This window comes from Silurus meridionalis, chromosome 17, assembly GCF_014805685.1.
Source record: "Silurus meridionalis isolate SWU-2019-XX chromosome 17, ASM1480568v1, whole genome shotgun sequence".
NCBI lineage: Eukaryota > Metazoa > Chordata > Actinopteri > Siluriformes > Siluridae > Silurus > Silurus meridionalis.
Window position 1 is genome coordinate 26554281 of NC_060900.1, and position 15016 is coordinate 26569296.

The 15016-nt window shown below is 39.2% G+C and overlaps 1 protein-coding gene across 4 annotated transcripts in view; it reads left to right on the forward strand.

Moving 5' to 3' along the window:
• Positions 1-15016, forward strand: part of fgd1 (FYVE, RhoGEF and PH domain containing 1) — a 65207-nt gene that overhangs the window by 43832 nt on the left and 6359 nt on the right. For all 4 annotated transcript variants that reach the window (XM_046871189.1, XM_046871190.1, XM_046871191.1 and 1 more), the window contains 12 exons: positions 2239-2477; positions 4001-4157; positions 6776-6914; positions 9749-9807; positions 10270-10416; positions 10503-10595; positions 11625-11704; positions 11878-11908; positions 12018-12119; positions 12995-13123; positions 13307-13465; positions 14602-14748. In XM_046871189.1, the coding sequence (XP_046727145.1) occupies positions 2239-2477; positions 4001-4157; positions 6776-6914; positions 9749-9807; positions 10270-10416; positions 10503-10595; positions 11625-11704; positions 11878-11908; positions 12018-12119; positions 12995-13123; positions 13307-13465; positions 14602-14748 (1482 nt within the window). The remainder of the gene's footprint in view (positions 1-2238; positions 2478-4000; positions 4158-6775; positions 6915-9748; positions 9808-10269; positions 10417-10502; positions 10596-11624; positions 11705-11877; positions 11909-12017; positions 12120-12994; positions 13124-13306; positions 13466-14601; positions 14749-15016) is intronic.

The following is a 15016-nucleotide window of genomic DNA, read 5'->3' on the forward strand; positions in this document are numbered from 1 at the left end:
CATATCAAATATGGGTCACAAATTATTGGTTACTTTCTAAAAATTTAAAGTACAGCGCATCTACTAATAATTATATATAAATAAACTGATTTTACCGATGCAAATATGTTAAAAACGATGCTTCAAGATATGTACTTGCATCCGATGCACACTTTTTGAAATCCATGCATCACTTTGTTAACTTTTATGCCGACGCAAGAATCTGTGAATTTTTTCCATCCTCAGTTTATAAAACTGTCATATCCAGGTTTATTAGTTCTCTGTAGAAAGTTATGATTGATACTGATCTTATAAGACTGATGACATCACAGTCTACAGAACTAATAAGCGAGGTGCGACATGCAATTCTGAAGATTTGTCCCAACAAACAGAAAAAAACAAGGAAAACAAACGCTGGATGTGAAATACAAGCTGTTTTCAAAATTTACTTTCACGCTTCGTGTTCGTGAGATTTTTCTACGCACTTGGCACAGGGTTCTTTTCCTCTACCAGGTGCTGAAATGCCGACCTGTTGTTTTATCATTTGGATGCAGAGGCATAATATTTGTGCCAAAACTTCATCAGCAATCCTACTTCATACACCTTATGAACAAAAGTATTCGGACACCCGACTTTTCAATACACCACATTTGGTTCTTCTTTCAACTCTTAGCACAAAGTTTTAGGCACACGATTGTACTCAATCACATACTCAAGAGTGATTGGACCCCTAATTACTGCTAGCAGCTTTGATTACATTGGAATCAATTTTCCAAAATAAAAAAACTCAGATTGTGCTACACTATAAAGATAAAAGTATTGGGACACCCGACTTTTCCATACATTTGTTGTTCTTCACCAAACTGTTGCTACGAAGTTGGAGACACACAATTATATAGGACGTCTTTGGATGCAGTTGGATTGCATTTTTCTCTTTGAACATGGAGACCCAGACCAATGCCCCTGTGGCAAAGCTAGCTCCATGAAGATCTGCTTTACATTGATTGGAGTGGAAGATCTCCTGCTTTTGAACGTGAGTGATTTTTGCATGTTGACTGCACCCCAGGCTTCCTCACGTTCTCACCTACATCAGTACCTGACTTTACTAACACACGTGTGGCGGAATAAATCTAGTGGAACGTCTTCCCAGAAGAGTGGAGATTATTATGACAGCAAATGGGGACTAAATGTGAAATGGGATGTTCACATACAAATCTTATGCTCAGGTGTTCACAAACTTTTGGCCCAATAGATATCGGTGGAACGAGTAACAAAATATTTTATTCAAGTAAAAGGAATTAAAGTCACACTTCACCTGTGTTCTGAGCTGCACAGCATCGGGAGAAAAGCTTCATCGATGGTGATTTTTAAACGCACGACGATGCCAAAAGATAAACTTTTGAGAGAAATAGTTGTGAAAGGAAGGAGGAAGACAGTGAACAATGACTTTCTTGGTAGGCTACTGTTTAGATACAAGCCGTGTAACAGACACTGTCTTTCATTAAAGCCTGTGTAAAGTTCATTAGTTTAAGTGTAGACACCACGGCTTATAGACAGGTGCGGCGTATTTATGTTCAAAATAAAACAAATTCAGTGGGTGCGGCTTATATTTGGGTGCATTTAATAGTCCGTAAATTACGTTAATTTGTTTTGTCAGTAACAGATATTTTGTAATTTTGTAACAGAAAATTGAAATTAAGCACAATCCTTTAAACAAGACACACTTAAGTAGAAGAAAATGTAAAACATCTATAATTGGTTACTTTCCACCTCTGCCAATAGATGTACACCAAACAGATAATAGTAATGAACTGTTACAGATGAATTCGGCATCAAAAAGCTGATGATTTTTTTAATGCGAATGGTCCATCAGACCATCAGAAGCAGCTGCCTGGTTATTTCTGCAACGAAAAAAAGAAACCCAACATGAAATCCAATCATAATTTATTATGAAAATGTCACTGCTCTGCATTTGAAGAGCTGCTGATTGGATTGGATTGGATTGGATTGGATTTCACAGCAGGACTCCTCTGGATAACATACTCATTCTAAATCCAGGCCGTTATTACAGTTTCTGTTCGCCATATGACCACCTGCAGCAACGCTCACACGAGTTGGGTGTTTCTGCCACATCCTCGTTTCAACTCATTCGCTTTTGCATTACGACCCCATAAACATGCGCCTCGGAAGATTCTGCTGAGCTTCTGTCACTCCAGATGTCTGACAGATGTCAGTGTTTGTGTGTGGTTTGCCTTCCAGCTCTCGGTGCAGCAGCGCGTGTTTAACATCGCCAACGAGCTCCTGCACACAGAGAAAGCGTACGTGTCCAGGCTCCACCTCCTGGACCAGGTGTTCTGCGGGCGACTGATGGAGGAGGCTCGATCGCGAGGCTCGTTCCCCTGTGAGGTGGTGATGGGCATCTTTTCCAACATCTGCTCCATCTACTGCTTCCATCAACAGTTCCTGCTGCCAGCGCTGGAGAAGCGTATGGAGGAGTGGTGAGTAAATATATGGGCAAAGAGGCAGGAGAGAAACAAGACGAAGGAACACTCACACCCTCATGCATGCTCCAAAGATTTACTTTAAACAAACTTTTGAAGGAACGTCCAGAACTTTATTTTCATTGAAAAATCCTCACTTTACAGCTTTACACGCTCTCGGCATTCAGACGTTTCTCCAAACCTTCAGCTGAAACACTTTGCTGTGTCTCTTGAAAAACTCACCACGGTTGTTCTTCACTAGGTGGAGATTTCTTGTTCATCTTGAATAATCCAGAGCAGTTCAATAGGATGTAGGTGCAGTGACTGGGCAGGTCGTTCCATGATATGGATCACTCCAGATTACTCTCTAAATAACGCTTACAGAACTCAGACATGCGCTTCGTCCCATTGTCTGGTCGTACGGTGAAGTCGGTTCCAATTAGCCGCGGTCCAGACGTACTTGCATGGTGTTAAAGAATGGAATGGGAGCCACATTGGTTCGGTATTGTGTCAGTAAAGAGGAAATGCGTAAATGTATTTCATCCAAAACATGAATAAAAACGCAGACATGTTAGTGGGGGGATTTATTTATTAGGCAGCAACTGAATCTTTTGTCCTCAAAGTTGATTTTAGAAGCCGGAAAAATGGGCAAACGTAAGGATTTGAGAGAGTTTGACAAATTGTGCTAGACGTCTAGACGTCTGGGTCTGAGCGTCTCCAAAACTGCAGCTCTTGTGGGATGTTCCTGGTCTGCAGTGGTCAGAATCTATCAAAAGTGCTCCAAGGAAGGAACAGTGGTGAACCCAAGGATCAATGATGCACGTGGAGATTGAAGGCTGGTTTGTGTGGTCCGATCCAACAGACGAGCTCCTGTAACTCAAACTGCTGAAGAAGTTCATGCTGGTAATGCAACACAATACAGTATTAGGCGGGTGGTCATAATGTTATGCCTGATATAATATAAACAAACTATATTTTTACTCCTGTATTTTTGCATCGAAATTAGAGCTCAAAACAGCCCAAGATCTTCCTCCCCAATCTTCTGTTCACAGGAAGGTGTGGAGTGAAGCTTTGAGATATGGGAGGAACGCTGTGTATAAATAAAGAATAGAAGGAAGCGAGGGAGTGAGAGGGGAGTGAGAGAGAGATGAAGGAGTGGTGGAGCGAGGGAGAGCAGGGGGAGTTGAGAATACAGAAAAGTGGCGAGGAGGGTAAACATAGCCAAAGTAAGCAGTGTGTGAGAGAACAAAGAGAGTGTAAAGAGCGAGAAATAGATGTTGGTGAGAAAGCTGGAGATCAGACTGTGTGCTGAACCGTACCACAGAATGCTGTGTCAGGGACAACGTTTCCTCTCCACCAGAATGTACACTAATGACGTTCCAAAATGAGAAACCTCACTATGTTCCTTTTAAGTCAGAATTGTTTGAAGCTCAGACAGCTGTCCACAAGCTCTCTAAACAACCCCACCTTTTGTGTGTGTGTGGGAGAGAGCTTTTCATATGTCCCCAAATTTACCCCTGACACTTTGTCCTCACTTTCAGGGACGTAAACCCGCGGATTGGGGACATCCTGCAGAAACTGGCTCCCTTCCTAAAGATGTATGGCGAATATGTGAAGAACTTCGACACAGCCATGGAGCTGGTGAACACCTGGATGGAGCGCTCATCGCAGTTCAAAGCCATCGTTCATGACATTCAGGTACGTCCAGGCCGAAACCGAGGAGCTATTCTGGATCTGATGGGTTTTAGTGTGTTTCTACTGGACTAAGAGATTTCTAGTGGTTCTTAATGGTCGTTTTCTGGTGGCCTCATATTAGATCAGGTCAATATTTCAAAATTTTTCTTTTCCCTGTGCCACACTGTATCGACTGATCACTGATGGGGACTTGAGTGCAAAAGCCATTGTTTGCATAAATCACAGTCCAGATCCATCTTCATGCTTTCTGAGTGTTTACCAGCCACATGTATCAAGTCTAGTGGTTTTTAATCGGTTTTCTTCTACTGGGGTTATTTTAAGACATTTCTAGTAAGTAGCCTAATTCCAGGAAGCGTCTAAATTGTAAGAAGGGAAATGATTAGTGGAACCCATTAGTGTTTTGGGATTAGTGGAATCCATGGTACCCCATAATGTGGAGGTTCTACAGTTGAATCTGTATACATGATCAGAGGAAGAGGGCTTTGTTGTAGCACTGTTTGGATCACGTCCTCCACCAGAACCTGCACGATGCTTCTGAATCTAATAAACACGCGATTACGCAATTCCCTGCTTTCATTCCAGGCCAGATCTTTGGTATTTTTGAGAGAAACAGGAAGCAGCGTTTGCTCCATTTTAATTTATATACAAAAAAACAAAAAAGCAACAACATTTCTATGAATTTCTGTTCCTTCTTTAAAAGGCTTGGTAAAAAATCCTGTATTTTTGTGTATGTGTGTCTGTGTGTGTGTGTGTGTGTGTTTGTGAGTGTGTGTGAGAGTGTGTGTGTGGGTGGATTGGGCACATATATCAGAGCATACTCTCCTCGGCGGATAGTGGAAGCGCAGGCTCCTGTTAAACACTTTTGCAGGTTTGGGATGAGTAATAGCATTACACTTCTCACAGATGTGTGAAAGACGAAAATTCATGCCAACTCTGTCTTTCGCACACTTACAAACGGTGTTAATTAGACGCCACCTTTACTTAATTCACACCCGAGTTTTTAAAAAAAACACAGGATAAAAGGAATGAAAAAAAAAAAAACACTCAAGAAAAACGGCTGGCGGCTCGGCTCCCGTCATCGACTGCTTCCTGTTAATTAACGCTGTGTTTTGATCGAAGGGCATCTGGATTAAAAATAACGAGCGTGCCAACTTGAGGATGAATCATTCTGACGATTTTTGTTTCTTGAAGATTTTCGAGACTAATGATTTGAGACTGGGATGGGAAGAAGCTCAAATAACAATAATGATGATGATAATAATAATCATAACAATAATAATCACCATCATCGTCATAGTGTTCATCATGTTCCATTGTATCCAGGCTGGAACAACAACTTTTATTTTCCCATAGCATTTGGTTCACATTTCAGCAAACTTATTTACAATTTATTTTGCCTCCATTCACAAACTGGTGCTTTAACACTTCCCTGCTAGAATAATATTAATTGTAATAATAACTAGAGTGAGGTTGAATTGTGCTGATTTTTTTTATTTTTATGGATACTGGATTCAAATAAGGAAAAAAACACTCCATGTAAAATAGTACTGAACTTTATTACAAAAAAACAAACAAACAAACAAGTATTACACTTCTCCCGAAACAAACAGCCTGTGGTGTCAGTGATTTGCCTCTAGAGGCCGCTCTTGTAATGACAGCAATGGACGCAACCCGGAAAAAAGATCCTTGTGGATTTTTGCTGATAAACAATAGTTCCAGCAAATCAACAATCTGTGCGGATTAAACCGAAAACCGATCAATCGGTCCACTTCTAATAATAATAATAATAATTAGTATAATAATAATATATGTATTTGTCTAGCACCATCAAACGGGTAAAAACGGAATAACGTTTTTATTTAATAATAACGGTAAAATCTGACTTTCTCACTTGATTGGATCTTTAGGATACATTTCAGCCACGTTTCACGACATATTACAACACACATCAGCTGTCTTTCTAACAAATCCATCAGGTTTGATCCAAGCAACAAAAACTATATGGACAAACGTACACTTTGTATACTCCACATTCCCAATATATATATATATATATATATATATATATATATATATATATATATATATATATATATATATATAATAACCAAAACTCTTGTTGCACTGGATTCTGGAGAGTGTTTGTGGAGATTTCAGCCAGTAAATAAAGTCAGCGATTGATGTAGGTGAGGTGAGGAGGCCTGGGGTGCAGTCAGTGTGAAAAAATCATCACAAATAGGGTGTTCAATAGGGTTTAGGGCTCTATAGCAGGAGAACTCATAGAAAGCAGGTCTTCTTGGAGCTGGTTTTGTGGACAGTGGAATTGTCATGCTGGAACATGTTTGGGTCTCGTAGCTGAAGTGAAGGGAAAACAATTGTGTGTACAATTGTGTGTCTTCGAATTTGTGGGAACTGTTTGAGGAAGAACCAAATATGGCATGTGGAAAAGTCAGGAGTACAAATACTTTTGAAACTATAATAGTATTTTTGATAACAGTTGTTTATATTTTTTAAGTACCAGATGCTTTTTTGTACCAGATGCTGCTCTCTGACTGCTCAGGAATTCATATATGAGGTTTTTGTGTGTGTGTGTGTGTGTGTGTGTGTTTGTGTGTGTTTAGAAAGAGGAGATGTGCGGAAACCTCACCCTTCAGCATCACATGTTAGAGCCCGTACAGAGGATCCCTCGCTACGAGCTCCTTCTGAAGGACTACCTGCACCGGCTGCCTGAGGACGCTGAGGACTTTAAAGATGCGCAGAGTGAGTGTGTGTGTGTGTGTGTGTGTGTGTGTGTAAAGACAGAGGAAACAAAGAGAGCGCTTGGTGTTCGTAAGGGACTGTAAACAGACCCTTATTTGCTTTGTGGTTAGTACCCGGATCTCTAAAACATTGACCCAGAAAGCAAAAAGCCTGGATTGTGTTACTGAGAAAATCGTTCCTGCCAAGTTACTGTGCATAGACGCAAGAGGAGCTGCATTCTTGACCTTCATCCTTAAAAAAATCCAGAGTGGGACCAGCTACCAGTCACCATAAATATGCACCAACTGCATGCGAAAGCATCTTTTTCAGTGGAAAAAAAAAAGAAGGAAAATTCACAAATATTCATGGAGCAGTAATAAATCTGGAGAATAAATACCACAACTGCATGTCAGTTGTATGGAAACAGTTAAACGTTGCCTCATATGCCCTGGAAATGCTTTTGCAGTAAATTATAAACTATAAATGTGTTGTTCCATGAAATAAATCCCACAGCTGACACATCTATTATGTTTCAGCAGAATCGTTTTTTTAGCACATTCATCCTTCTGGTACTGAAACTAAATTGAAAACGAGATCATGTGAGTGTGGAAGAGTTGGTTCTGGTTCTGGTACTGGAACTTGATTTGTGCAGGAGCCACAATGCCTCAGTGAATGAAAGGCATAAAAATATAAATGTATGAAAAATGCCAGCCATTCAGTAGTTCTTATTTTTTTTATATACAATTCTTAAAATTCTTGATTATAAGTATCACAATACTGACACTACTTAATTATAATTAATGCTACAACTTTTATTACTAATATTACAACTACTGATACTACAACTATGGCTACTTCTAATATTAATAATATTCTGGTGGTTGTATTATTATTATTATTATTATTATTAGTAGTAGTAGTAGTAGTAGTAGTACAAAACCTTCTTGCTAAAAATACTGCTTATTAATAGCAAGAAGGTTTTGTACTACTACTACTACTACTACTACTACTACTACTACTAATAATAATAATACAACCACCAGAACTACTACTGCTAATAAAAAAGTGTACTACCACTAAATACTACTTATGATAATACTAATAACAATAACAATATTCTACAACTTTGGCTACTACTACCATTACTACTAATACTACTACTACATGTACTAGTGCTACAACTGGTAATAAATATATAATAATACTACTACTATACTACAACACACGCTTCTAATACTAATACATTTACAAGTACTATTACTGATAAAAATTATAATAATATCACAACTTTTACTTTAATGCTACGACATACTAGTACTAAAACTGATAATAACAAATATAATTATGCTGCAACTACTACTACTACTAACAGTACTATTATTACTAATACTTATTATTACTAATACTACTACAAAGTACTAGAACTATAACTCTGTTTAGTACGACTAGTTATACTAATAAAAATGATCATATTACAATCACTTTTATTAATACGACAAGTAAAAGTACAACAACAAAAATACTAAAATAACTAATAATAGTAATACTATAAGTGCTATTTTTACAACTCCTCCTACTACTACTACTAATAATAATAATAATATACTACTGAGAAATTATGTAATGAATTATACTACTAATATTCTACAACTTTGACTACTACTACTAATACTACTGATAAAAAGTGTAATAATACTACATAAACTTCTACTAATACTGTTACTAATAATAATAATAACATTGTACTAAGAAATAATATAATAAATAACACTAATACTATACTACAACTTTGACTACTACTTCTAAAACTACAAGTGCAATTATTAATACTGATAATCATTATTATGGCTATTACTACTACTAATACTACTACTGATAAAAAATGTATTAATACTACATAAACTTTTACTAATACTACTACTAATAATAATAATAATAATATACTACTAAGAAATAATATATTGAATTACACTACTACTATACTACAACTTTGACTACTACTACTACATGTACTAGTGCTACAACTGGTAATAAATATATAATAATACTACTACTAATAATACTACTACTACTACTAATAATAATAATAATATACTACTAAGAAATAATATAAATAATAACACTACTACTATACTACTACTTTGACTACTACTTCTAAAACTTCTACAAGTGCAATTATTAATACTGATAAAATAATCATTATTACAACTATTACTACTACTACTAATACTACTACTGATAAATAGTGTAATAATACTACATAAACTCTTGCTAATACTACTAATAATAATAATACTACAAATACTACAGCTATCACTACAATTACAAATACCACTAATACCAGTACTACTAATACTAATAATAATAGGGAACTCAGTGGAAGCTTATTGGTTATGATGGTGGACTTTTAAACAGAAGGTTATGAGTTTGAATCCCAGTTTTAAGATTAAGCCACTGTCGGGCCCCTTAGCAAGACCCTTCAACCCTTTATAAATGTGATCATTGTAATTTGCTTTGCCAAATGGCGTAAATGTAATAAGTACTAGTACTTTGGTATTAGTAATACTAATACAATTTTAAGTACTATTACTAGTGCTGCTACAAATACTGCTAATAAAGAATACATTAATGCTACTGCCATTACTACTAATAATACTACTTATAACTGACATGAAGGTTTATAACAACTGCTGCTGCTGCTAATACTAATAGGATGGACATATTTCTTTAGTGTGTGTGTGTGTGTGTGTGTGTGTGTGTGTGTGTGTGTGTGTACACCTTCCAGCTCTCTCGATCATACAACTTCGTTTCCTATGTTTACTCTTCAAATACAATTAGTCATTTGTCTCTGACAGAATCGTTGGAGCTGATCGCCACAGCAGCCGAACATTCCAATGCAGCCATCAGGAAAATGGTGGGTAGATTTTCGTAAACTCGACACACACACACATATAAATGTGTATAAGGTCTGCATGTGCTGAACTCGATGACATCAGCCTCGACTTCCTCTCCTCACTCTTTCCCATCACTGATGAAGTGTTTGTGCTGAAAGCTCACACTGCCACTTAGCTGAGCCGCTCTGTAATTAGAGATGGGCATCGTTTTCAAAAGCAGGGGGACATCCAGAGTCTGTCATTTAGGGCTGTTAATTGCCAGTGCTTTGCTTTCCCGGGCTGCTGTCAGAGAAATTCACTCGAACTGGCAGCATTGAATGTTCTTGTGCCACAAGTGGCAAAAATACAATACAAATAAAAATGGTGTAATGCATTATTTTTATGGATATATGACCACAAAGCCCTGATCCGACTCACATATTACGGTTTCATTGTGTATTTTAGAAGCACGTGAGCCTTATTGTGTGTTTGGTGTCCCTCAGGAACGCATGAGGAAGCTGTTGAAGGTGTACGAGCTGCTCGGCGGAGAAGAGGACATCGTGAACCCGACTAATGAGCTCATTAAGGAGGGACACATCCTCAAACTTTCAGCCAAGAACGGAACATCGCAGGACAGATACCTCATACTGGTGAGTGGTTTTCGTGCCAAATGATGCAGAGTTTTAAGGTTTCACTTACAACATATAACAGAACTTGTCTTTCTTTCGCTCTGTAGTTCAACGACCGCTTGCTGTACTGTGTCCCTAAACTCAGACTGATCGGACAGAAATTTGGAGTGCGGGCACGGATCGATGTAGATGGCATGGAGGTGTGTACGCATAGTTTTTTATTCAGAGAAAAATGTAGACCAAATGGCTATTAAAGAATAGTTTCCTCAGCATAAAGAATAGTTTCACACGCTCTCAGCATCCGGACAGTTCATTTCCCCAAACATTCAGCTGAAATACTTTGCTATTTCTCTTGAAAAACTTGCCAAATATGTTCTTCACTAGTTGGAGATTTCTTTCTTGTGATCCAGTTCATCCCAGAGCAGTTCAATAGGATTTAGGTGCAGTGACTGAGCAGGAAATTCCATGATAGATATCACTCCAGACGACCGTTTGCTTGGACGTATGCTTCGGCTCGTCGTCTGGTCTCATAAAGTCGGTTCCAATGAGTCGCAGTTCAGACGTTTGGAATGGTAGCCATGTTGGTTCAGGATTCCTTTAACTTCCCAGAATAAGTCTCCCAAACATTCCTTGCAAAAATGTCCCATTTGGATTGCTGGGGGATTAGATTCAAGATTCATATTTTCTATTTGTTTATTTATAAGAATAAGGTATTGATCCTATAGAGATAAAGCCCCCCCTCCTGGAGCACGGAGGGTTAAGGGCCTTGCTCAAGGGCCCCAAGAATATCAGCTTGGCGATACTGGGGCTCAAATCCCTGACCTTCCGTTCAGTAACTCAGAGCCTTAACCAAAGAGCTACCACCTCACCCAAAGATGATGAATGTTCCACATAAATCAGTAATATGGTGAAGATCTCTGTGAGGAGACATTGATTGACATTTCTAGTCAGGATCAGCTCGATATACCAGAGGTGAATGTGAAATCTTCCGACGCAGAAAGAACTCTTAGATGAAGGTTTTGTCATTTTTTCCCCACAAGCATGACAAATTGTATTTATCTTGTATTAACTAGCATGAAAAATGGAAATTCTGTTCCTGCTATAACCTCATTGAGAACAGGAAGTGTTTCAGAAACAACTAAAACGCCTTATGGTCCAGAAAACATGAAGGTAATGGACATTATTTGCCGAGGTGAGATAACTTTTTGATTCATTGTTGTGTTTCACAGCTGAAAGAGACGAGCAGTATGAACGTGCCACGGACGTTTCTGGTGTCGGGAAAACAGCGCTCTCTTGAACTACAGGCCAGGTGAGATTTTTGGAGCAACTCTCAGACCAGAGTTCGGAAAAGATTTCTATCCAAAAACGCATTAAAATCTGTTTTTTTTTAGATATATATTCTGTAGCTGATTCAGAAAAATGCTAATGATATAGTGTATGAGAAGCAGCACTCTGACTGTGTGTTCATGTCCTTTCTTATAGAACTGAAGAAGAAAAGAAAGACTGGATTCAGGTGAGCCATTACTACACGTCCTGTCATCGTTTTGTCTGTTTTGCTCATATGTGTTTTTATTATGTTTATTTCTGTGGGTCACGATACATCTCCTGTTCGTTTCTCTCAGGCGATCCAGACCACCATCCAAAGGCATGAGCAGAGTGTGGAGACGTTCAGAATGTTGAACTGTTCGGTGCGTGAGGACGAGTGTACACCTCCAAACTCTCCGGTGAGATGCCACATCTGTCTTGAGTCTGCTTGAGACAATAGGATGCACAATGCAAGACTGAGACTGACAGACACAAAGGCCACACCTCCTTCACGGAGACTGACAGAAACCTCACCTCATCATTGTGACTGACAGACAGAAATGCCACACCTCCTTTATTGAGAGAGACAAGCATAGCAGCAACACCCTCTTTATTGAAACTGACAGACAGAAAGACCATGCCTTTTTCACTGAGACTGACAGACACAGAGGCCACACCCCTTTCAGAGAGCCTAACAAACAGAAAGACCAGACCTTCTTTACTGAGACTAACAGAGGCCACGCCTCTTGTACTGAGGCAGACACCAAGGCCTTGCCTCATTTACTGAGGCAGACACCAAGGCCATGCCTCCTTTACTGAGACAGACAGTGGCCACACCTTCTTTACTAACACTGATAGTCATGCCTTCTTCACTGAGACTGATGGACACAGAGGCCACGCCTCCTTCACTGAGACTTACAGACAGAAAGGCCACATCCTAATCACTGAGACTGACAGAGACAGAGGCCACACCTCCTTCAGTGAGACTGAGAGAGAGAGAGAGAGAGAGAGAGAGAGAGAGAAACACTTACTGCCAAAGAAATTATGATATTAGATGATATTTTTTTTAAAGTTATAAAAATATAAAAAATAAAAGGGAATACAGAACCTGATCTGCTGATTCCCAGATGGCTGAATTGATTTGCACAAGATTGCTGAACAAATCTTTTTGCCTGAGGACCAGCTGTTTTCAATCAGAACATCTGCATCGTACATTTATTGTACTGTTTATTGTACCAACATACTGTTATTTTAACACCTCTCGTTTCACCGACTCTCTGTCTTTCCTCTTCAGAATAGTACCGAGCTGGGAAAGCGTGCTCCCACTCCGATCCGGGAAAAAGAAGTGACGCTGTGTATGAAGTGCCAGGAGCCGTTTAACTCCATTACCAAGAGACGTCACCACTGCAAAGCCTGCGGACACGTAAGTGTTGTGTTGAACACATAACACACTGTTCTTCCCACAGCCATGCAAAAGCCGGATGATAAACACCGACAAGTTCAAACCCAACAGAGTTGAATAATCTCCAGAACGTTCTTCTCTTGTTCACATCAGTCCGTTTCACTCGTCATAAAGATCGCTCATGTCCAACGTCTTGTTTTTCAGGTGGTGTGTGGAAAATGCTCGGAATTCCGTGCCCGCTTGTTGTACGATAACAACCGAGCGAATCGTGTGTGTATAGACTGCTATACGACGCTAGTGGGAGTCCCGCCCTCTCCGGCCAGCTTGACCAATAGCACGCACAGAAGACGCTCTATTTTAGAGGTAACAACTTGATTTAAAATAAACAGTAAAATTTACTCCAGGTGTGAATTCAAGCAAAAGCATCACTGTGCAACAAAAGAGCAGGGACTGAAGACATTTTTAGAAAAGTTACACTGTATTAAGGTGGGAGTTTAATGCTATTTTCTGCGAGGTATTTACACTGTTAAAGAGTTGCATTTTCATGCTAAACATAACCAAAATGAAAAGTATATAATGAAAAGCATTGCTGTGCCAAATACACTCCTTCCGGGTTCGTATAAGTTTTGGAAAATATGGACCTCCATGGTGTCATGAAGGCCGAAATCCGGGCGAAATCCGAGTGAGAGCGCACCCATCACCGTGCTTCATTCAGTTATGGAAGTCGACGGCTCGCCAGAGAAGAAAGTATGTGGAAAGCTGTGAGGAAGAAGAAATTTGTTCTTACGATATGCACACGCCGCTGTTACCGCTGTTGCCGCTGTTGCCGCTGTTGTTATTGATGTTCAGGATTTCCGCTGCGCGTGCATGCAAATCTTTAGCTCCGCCCACTTCACACCTCCGGGAACTCGCATTTTTTCGGGGAGAGAACAGCAAAGTTGTATAATTTTTTTTTTAAAAATCTGATCAAACTAAAGACCCTTCACAAATATGAAGGGTGCAATATTACTCTATAGGTACTCAACTTGAAACTGTGTGTTATGTTCCCTTTAAAGAAATAAAAAATAATTTAACGTAATAGAATTCACATTAACCTACAATACATAATTAGCAATAAAAATAGAATTTACAATAAAAAAAGAAAGGAAACTTAAAAATATTGAATCTATACACGAAGCAGCAGAAACAGTGGCTTATTATAAAAAAAGACCTGTTTAACGTTTACCGGAATAGTTTTGCAAGTTAAGAGGAAACCCGAGAACCTGAAGAACACCCACATGGACATCTCATACGCAGAACAGAACCGTAACGTACAGCAGGGAATCCTGGAGCTCGGCTCAGGACCTCTCTGGTGTATCTACATGTAAATGAGTGCGTCCCACCCAGGGTGGATTTCTACTTTCCGTCCAAGTGGGATGCTCTCCAGATCCACCATAACCTGACGATGACTTGACTGATCTGTTTAACAGCTCATTTTCTTTTTTGTGTGTGTGCTGCAGAAACAGGCCTCTGTGGCGGCGGAGAACAGCGTCCTCTGCAGCTTCCTGCACCACATGGAGAAGGGCAGCGGGCGCGGCTGGCAGAAAGCCTGGTTTGTCATCCCTGAAAACGAACCTTTGGTGCTTTACATTTACGGGGCTCCTCAGGTATTAAATCAGCTCATGAATTTCCAAGAACGCACCCACACATCGAAAGTGATTGTTTTTGGTTGTTTTTTAACCAGTGAGTTTAGACTTTTTTTTTTATTTATTCCCAAGCATTATTGAATTTTTCACCTGCATTTCCATGACAGATTCACTATTTATACCAAAACATCTTACTGACCTGTTCTCAAGTACCCTCATTAGTTGCAAAATGTTTCTCCAACTGTTTAATTGTAATTAAAATTAAAACAGATCATTGTTCTGTAACTGT